This window comes from Monopterus albus, unplaced genomic scaffold, assembly GCF_001952655.1.
Source record: "Monopterus albus unplaced genomic scaffold, M_albus_1.0 scaffold109.1, whole genome shotgun sequence".
In the NCBI taxonomy this organism is placed as follows: Eukaryota; Metazoa; Chordata; class Actinopteri; order Synbranchiformes; family Synbranchidae; genus Monopterus; species Monopterus albus.
Genome location: NW_018127989.1, coordinates 366252 through 374494, shown reverse-complemented (window position 1 = coordinate 374494; position 8243 = coordinate 366252). Strand labels below are relative to the sequence as shown.

At 39.7% G+C, this 8243-nt stretch overlaps 1 protein-coding gene and 1 long non-coding RNA gene across 4 annotated transcripts in view; one reads left to right on the top strand and one right to left on the bottom strand.

Annotated features, from left to right (window-relative positions):
* Positions 1-2863: 2863 nt before the first annotated feature.
* On the top strand, positions 2864-4423 carry LOC109966337 (uncharacterized). The gene is made up of 3 exons (XR_002275748.1): positions 2864-3104; positions 3869-4200; positions 4333-4423. It is a non-coding gene; the product is annotated as an uncharacterized LOC109966337 (long non-coding RNA).
* A 1241-nt stretch (positions 4424-5664) lies between these two features.
* LOC109966335 (uncharacterized) overlaps positions 5665-8243 on the bottom strand; it is a 3007-nt gene continuing 428 nt past the window's right edge. The window contains exons 2-3 of one of the 3 annotated variants that reach the window (XM_020611094.1): positions 7567-7611; positions 5665-7448 (exon numbers count right to left, since the gene is read on the bottom strand). In XM_020611094.1, coding sequence (XP_020466750.1) covers positions 5676-7448; positions 7567-7578 — 1785 coding nt within the window. In that variant the 5' untranslated portion in view covers positions 7579-7611 and the 3' untranslated portion in view covers positions 5665-5675. Of the gene's footprint in view, positions 7449-7566; positions 8238-8243 lie in introns of those variants that run through there. The other 2 variants (XM_020611093.1, XM_020611092.1) reach the window with 2 other exon arrangements.

Genomic DNA, 8243 nt, shown 5'->3' with positions numbered 1-8243 from the left:
TGATGATCTGGCTGAGGGGGTTCAGGCCTATGCAGAACAGCAGCGGGGGCAGCAGCAAGTAACCCAGTGAGAGGGGTTATATACGGAGGGTGTGGGACCTATGTATATACATATATATATATAAAATTGGTATCGAAAAAAGTATTAGTATTAGTAGTTTAGGCATCAAAGTCAAGTTATCGGTATTGGTACCTGTATCGAACACTTTGGGGCAATACCCAGCCCTATTTGTAAGGTAGGTAATTTTTTTCAGTGGGGCTAAGTAGTAGTTATTGGTTAGATTATTGGACTATACAGTCATTTGGTTGTTTTTATCATTTACTGAATTATAGGGCCTGTAATTTAGGTTTGACAATAACATATCAACATCCAATAAAGCATATTAGAGACACAAAGCTTATTTGAAATTAAACTTTTGAATTTGAGCAAGAGAAGTGCAAATGAGAGGTGAGATTGTATGAGAGCACTTAATGTGTCTCCTTGGAAAAATAGGCTTAATAACACAGTGTGGTCGGATGCAGCATTATAAACTACTGTTGTTTGAAAGTGTTCATAATTTGAGGGGCGATAATGAGTCAAATGTGTCTTTATGTGTGTGATAAAACCCAGTTTCAGATTGATCAGACGTCCTGTAATGTGAGCCCAGCCACACATATGAGGCCTTTTGTTGCTAGGAACTGTTTGAGGTTGTTACATGTTCCCAAGAAATACAAGCAGCTGGAATTCTACTCTGAAAACCGAAATGAAAATGAGTCATTTATGTAAATAAAGCCCTGGAGTTTTTAATCTGATGGCTCACAGTCTCTGTTTATCAAAATTCAAAGGTTAAATGCAGATCTGTGATGGGAAGCAAACTTCAGCCACTCATCCATCACTCCACCTTCAGAGCTGTAAAGCCAAAATTATACTTCTCTGGACTGAACAATAGGTGATTGTGCGCAGGGTCTGCTCAGATGCATTTCTATGGCAGTTTCTTTTATACTTGTACATTAAATTTATGTTTGTTTTCATGTCCATTTCTAAGTCTGATCTGAACCAACCAGTCAGTTTGGCTGACACAGAGGTCCACACAACAAAATATTGAGGTTTGGGAAGTGTGCCTGAGTTTCTCTGCAAGCTCCTGCAACCTAAGGTTGTCCATAACACCCTGACTAGCACAGGTCTGTGGTGACATTTACTTCTATATTTGGAAAAGTCCCACTGTTAGTCTACATAGAAGGTGTTCCAACTGTGCTTTTCAGTCATCTGCTTCGTGGGTATGACAGAAAAAAAAACCTTCATATTAATCAATACAACAGTTCACATGGGCTGCATAAGTGCTTTCACCTCAGCTCTACATAGTGATCTAAATAACATTTTTACTATTCAAGCCTATTTTCTTATATTTTAAATGCCTACTGTGCCTAAAATGCCCAACTACTGTGATTGTATCTTGTGATCTGAATGCTAACCTCAGTATTGAGCCCCTAAATGCATCATGTATACAGACAAAGGACTGAAGCTGCTGCTCTACTAATGTGGAAACACTGGCACTAGGTGTAAATCATGATTTGCAGAATCTTCCAATATAAATGTAAACTATAGGCATTCAGTTAAACAGTGATACCGTATACACTTTTGGCCTAAACATTTAGGCAAAGCCGGTGTTTATTATAATGATGTTAAATATAGTCTTTTCCTCAAATTTATCAGTGTCGATTTCTTTCTTTCTTTTATCTGCTCAGTCACGTTTTTGTAAATAGTTTGCTTCAGACATGCAGATCTGTAGTCCAGAGCTTTGCCCCATAAAGATGGCTGATTTCTGCAATTCCCAGATGGCTGGGTTTTGATGGGGTTTGTTGCTGGCTTCTTTTTCTCTTCAGTGTTTCTTTTTGTCTCCCATAAGCTTTTGTGCTAACCTGTTGCTCCAGCCACTGGACCACCCTCCCATGCAATTCTGCCTGTTTCTGCAGTGCCACGAGGGTCTCTTTGAGTGGCTTTACTTGCCTCTGGGTCGCCATAACAAGCCACCCTGCCTGTTTCTTTGGGCCCTCTCTTGCCCTGATGAGCAATTCTCTTCAATACTTGTATGCATGCAGACTGTTTATTTGGGAACCTTTGACGGACTGCTGTTTCCTGCGGTAAACCGTACTCATTTCCTGTTTTCTGTATTTGCACTGCGTTGTGCTTGCTTCCAGATTGTTTAGGAATTAAACTCACTATTTTCTAGGTTCATCTGAATTTTTGAGTGACAACATACGCTTGCACCACTTAAAGCACTTGTTTTGCAGAAGTTCTTGCTAACTACCAAATTTAACTTGCTACTTTAGGTCGGCTAGTTTAGAAGCTAGCTAAGCTAGTAGCTTAATCGAGAGCAATGGCTTCCCCCTCTTCCTCTCCTCCTTTCTCTTGCTCGGAGTGTCGCATGTTCAGTTATTCCTCTGCCTCCTTTAGCGATAATGGTACTTGTAATAAATGTCAGATGCTAGCAGCATTGGAGGCGAGGCTCACAGACTTAGAAGCGCGGCTCCACACCATGGAGAATAGGCCAGCTAGCTATGCCCACGTAGCCGGTGTGGAGCCTCCTAGACGTAACCGGCGGCCATAGTCAAATGTTTTCCTGGGGCCAGAGCGGGCGACATTGAATCCTATTTGAAGCTGCTGACTAAGGATAAGCATAAATGCAGTAAGGTTGTTATTCACGTCGGCGCTAATGACTCCCGACTTCGCCAGTCGGAGGTCAGTAAGATTAGTGTTGAGTCGGACTCCGTAGTTTTCTCTGGTCCCCTACCCAATGTGACCAGTGATGACATGTTTAGCCGCATGTCGTCATTCAACCGCTGGCTGTCTAGGTGGTGCCCAGAAAATAACGTGGGAATGGTTGTGTAGAACAAATCCAAATGTTTTTGCGGCGAAACCATTCAGACAGTTTTGCAAGGGAGAGAAGTTTCCTTTATGGAAGAAGCACAGCAAACCAGCGCATAGAGGGATGGTGGGGTACCCTTCGCAAACAGAGTGCACAGTTCTGGATGAACTTATTTCAAACTTTCCAGGATGATGGTCACTTCACAGGAGACTTTTTGGACAAAAGTCTTATTCAGTTTTGTTTCTTTAATCTTGTTCAGGTAAAAAAAACGTTCCTGCCTTTCTCAAGACAGGTTCATATAGCACACCAGATGTTATGTCATGTGTTGTAATACTGGCTAAATGATCATAGAAAAATGTGCTCAACCCAATTTGTATTATTGGCTGGATCCTCAAAAGAAATCTGTGGAGCAATGAAAAATATGATCCCCTTGTCATACCAACTTAATGCCTGTTGATGCCCCTACTAGAGGCTGTACTTCTTCACCCAGCCACAGTAGTTGCTATACCATACCATACCATACCAACTTTATTTATAAAGCACTGAAACAACCGAGACGGACCAAAGTGCTGTACAGTGTGATTAACAATATACATTAAAAATAAACACAAATTACAAGGACAGATAAAATCAACACCAATATCAGACATCAGTCCATACAGATAAAATCAACACAAAAATAAGATATCAATCAATACAGATAAGATTGCACCAATAAATTGTATCAAAACGCCATGTAGGTTGTACTAAAAAAGCTGTAAAGTGTTAAGCGTGCATTGTTGCATCTTGCTGCTTGTGCTGTTTAGTGGAATTGTTATAGTGTTAGTGCTGCTTAATTTTACATTGATTATAGGTGATGTAACAAAAATGATCGCTGTGTCTGTCCACTATTCACTTAGCTGATGGGGCCATAGAATAACAAAGCAGCAAGTGAAGCATCAGTTTAGACAGGTAGCAATTACATGGTATAAGACCTGTTTTACACATTTGCACTGTGTATTTACTGTGCTTCTTTCTATGCAGGATGAACTTGATGAAGTTGTCAACACATGGAATTCACATAAAATCAGAAAAAGATCAAATGGTGACATGGCATCGGGTCGGCCAGTTGTGATGTACTCATTTCCAGAGCTGCACAGTGCTGAGGATAGACTCAAACCTGTTTCCATGGAGGAGGTCACTTTGTGTATGGAAGAGTGTACCCCAAAGGCCAGTTTCCTTGTGATGACACTGTTTTTGAACTGTGTTGTCTACTGATGGAGGAAAATGGATGGGATGTTCCAGCAGATCCATTTGCTGCAGCTGATCTGTACATCTTGTTAAGAGAGGAAATACTGCAAACTCTTTGATAAATGGTACAAATCCAATTTCTTCTAAATACAAAGGAAAATATGTAGTTTACCCCAGTCATATAATTTGATTAAACTACTGAACTAATGGTTTATGTGGTATATTTTTTTAAATCTGTGGTCTATTTTTCCTCACAGGTATTGACTCTCCTGTTGTTTTTCCTCACCCTTCTAACCATGTTTTGGATCACAGAAGACATCCAGACAGCGACTCCAGGTTAATCCTCTGTGACTTAAGGCCAATGTCCAAACCCATGATGAAGACATTTGGGATGCCTTGTACTCTTTGTGCTTTTCTTGTCCCAACCAAACAATGAAGCACTGCTGCCACTTGGTTGTAATTTTTCAACAGTTGTACACTTGTGATACTTCAAAGGACAACAAGGCATTTAAGGACATTAAGGAGATCGAGATAAGTGCATATAAACAAATCTTCACAGAACAGTGTTCTGCTGTGGTGGCCACAGTAGTGGAATCTATAGTTTATTCATCAGTGTAGTTATTCATGAGTATTAAAATGTAACAACCATTTTGAGACATTGGTAATGTCAAAGCCTGCCCATGGCATGCACTGCAGTGTGCATTTCACTCATGTACTGATAAACTTTTTTCAGTTGTTTTTTTATGCCAGTTGACTTTCTCACATTTGTGTCCAATATGAATGACTATTAAATGCTTTATATTTTTGAACAACTGCATTTTATAGCTTGTTTACCCATATAGATAGGAAGCTGGGTCAACAATAGATCAACATTCAACCTGAAGACCTGAATACAAATGTGGTGGATGAAGTAACATTTTATTAACATTAAACATGGCATAGAATAAAGCCAAATATTAATGAACATCAAATTTGATGGATAATAAGACATGTTAACATGACAATGACATTTGAGAAAACATAACAGCTTCAGCATTTTCTAAAAACACTTTGACACACTAAATACACTTTATGTTTAGTTTAAATAACTGTGAAGTGGTATCTTAGCAGTCACCATTAACTATCCAAACTTTATAAAGACCTGAACTTGGATTAAACCCAGCAATGGCATATAGTGTAAAACAACATTTTGCACATGTAACTAATGCAAAAGTAATAGGCAAAATTGTACAGATTACTCGGCAATTAATACAATGTTTGAAAACTGCTTGCATTACTTTCAGATTATGCCAGTATCCAGTTCTACTTAGTTTTGACCTTAGTAGAAAATATACTGTGAATTAATGTGTCTGACTTAATAAACAAAGCACTAGATTTTGGCAAACATGAGATTCCAGTTAATGCACAGATGTGGGGTCTGCCGCAATTTCATGCAATTCAGTGGTGGCTTACACAGTATTTCACCTGGGTGTTGCATCATTTTGCAACTTACAAAGAAAAAAAAAGGTACAATTGTTTCATTACGGTCTATAGTTGTCTGCACATAGCTGTTGAAATCTAAGCATAAAATACTCTTTTAAGAGGTAAGGACTGTGGGAAGCTAAACAATGTCCATTATCCAGACATTGCTTTCAAGAACTGCATTAAATTCTGAACGGAAATCTGGGAAGTTATCATAGCTTTCAGCTATTTGCAGAATCTTCCCACACGTGTGCCCAATTGGTCTTCTTTCAAACTCTGGCATTTCTTTAAATTCCACATAGATGCTGTCTGTAACTATGAGATCAGATCCGGTGCAAAACCGCAGAAATTTCTGAAGTTTAATTTCATCTAGCTCTCTGATGAATCTTTTCAGATGAATTCCCACTTCCTTTTGTTTTGGAGTCAAATCATCAGCAAATTTCAACAGCTGACAGATCTTTTTTGAGGTTGGTTGCAGGTCAGAAAATAGCTTGATCAGTGCCTCTGGACTGAGGGAGAAACGACGATGGGTGATCTCCCTCCAGCAGTCAATGACGAACATCGGCTTTTGGACTAGCTCTTTGTGCGCAATTTCATCAAGTATTGTAGGAAGTGTCTGGGCGGTTATCATTTTTCTACAGCCATAGCTGTCAAGAACTTCCACAAGATCATCAGAGTCAACTGTGGAGAAATCATCCATCGCTTGCATCAAAACCTCCCGTTCTTGGCTGTTCACAAAATGCAGAAAATGTGCTTTAATATCACTGTACACACTGTTGAAAAGCACCTGTTCAAGGAAGGGGAGTGCAAGTTTGTTTGGCAAATATTGACAATCCTGGTAACCTTTCACAATGATTCTCCCAATTGCTTTCCATGTTTCAGCATGAAAATCATGGCGAATGAAGGGTACTTTAACTGTGGTACCAAGTGTACATCTCTCATAGAATTCATGCCAGAAGCAGCTGAGAACATCTCTTAGTACCCCAGATCCAATGCCTGCTTCTTCTGTATTATCTGGAAGTATGCGTTTCACATTCAGTGCTTTGTTCAAAATCTCTGCATCAGAAAAAGCATTAATCATGTCATGTAAAGTGTTAGTATGATGTACAGTGATTGGTATCGCATTCTCGGGATGAGCTGGACTGGCAGGCATAAGAAAACCAGCATAGATCAGTCTGTCTTCTTCAACATTGTAAAGGAGACCAATTTTAATTTCAGAATTAACAGACATTTCAAAAGCAGGATGGACTCCATCAAAATCACCCATGACATCCCCCACTTGTAGTTCTGCTGTAGTGATTTCACTGCCACCCTGTGCTGAGACAAGGATCACTTCAGATGTGTCGCTGGCATCATCTTCAAGTTCTTTTGGCTTGGTTGCAATATAAAAGCGTAACATTGTCAGTCTTGCGGTCTCGTACATAGTGCCAATGGAATGGCAAGTGTCATCAGTAAGGCAGTTCTGTTTGAAGTCCCACACCTCAAACTCAAAATCTGATTCTGATCCTTTAGGAGATATTCCATCAGGAAAGAAAAGTTTCTTTCCTTCTTGAAGGATGTCTTTTAATCCAGCATCAACTGCCATTTTAATCTTTCTGGTGCCACCTCCCTGTTTTGCCCGAACCTGTTTGGCTATATTACCGTCACTGTGAATCCATCCTATCTCTACATTTCGTGTTGTTTTTAGCTTCTTTGTTTGTGTTGTTGTTGACTCTCCTTGTGAACTGTTTTCATCACTGCTCACCTTTCTGAGTTTCATTTTGTCACGGAGTTTTTGTAAGAGTCCTTCTTTTCGTTTTGAGAAAGGCTTTTTACTTTTGCAGAAACTGAAGAGGGCAATTCGGTCTCCATAGGAGGGGATGTAGTTTGCCAGAGTTGCATCGTCCATCAGCACGATGACATCGGTGTCAATCTGCACAGAAGAAGAAGAAAGAAAAGTCACATTGCATAAATAATGTTAAGGTTAAGCCCCTTAAATCAGTACTAGTGTCAGTAGGAAAATATGAATGAAAAAGCCATGGAGTGTTCACCTGTCTCACCATGAGACTTCACACTCACTCACAGGTCAATGTTGCCTGCAATCAAAATTGATATCATTTATTTTACCGCTTTATAGACCCTTTAAAAGCAGGACATGCCCCAATATTAATCCAACGGAAACTGAAGGGATTGGGGGTAAATGGAGCTAAATGTCTACATCATTTTAAAATACAACTTTAACCTAAACACTGTTCTGTTTATAGTTCAAACAACAAATTGACAGGCTAATAGTGAAATGCCTGTGCACATATTTAGACAGAGATAATGTCTCACGTTATGTCACGCGCTTTTTATTGCTTAATGTAAATGCTAATTGTGTTCGTACGCATTTCCTTTTGCTTAATCCCACTATTTTTCTGCTGCAATATTCTAATTTACCCATGGGGGTGAATATATTTAGACGGAAAGGCTCTTCCAGGAGTGTCCTAGCCTCATAGTCTACACTGCTTGGACAGAGCAGGCTATCGGTGATGTCAACCTGGCGCTGCTTTTCAGGGCAGTAGCCTACAGCCCGGTGTTTGTGGTTCTAGGAAATACTTCGTTCTGGAGTCTGAAATGATACATAAATAGAATGTACGTGCCGCCCAGCAATTAAAATGGTTAATACGCTATTACATTACCAACTTGTTGTTCTAATCTCCTGTGGACCGGTAAAACCGACTATGTC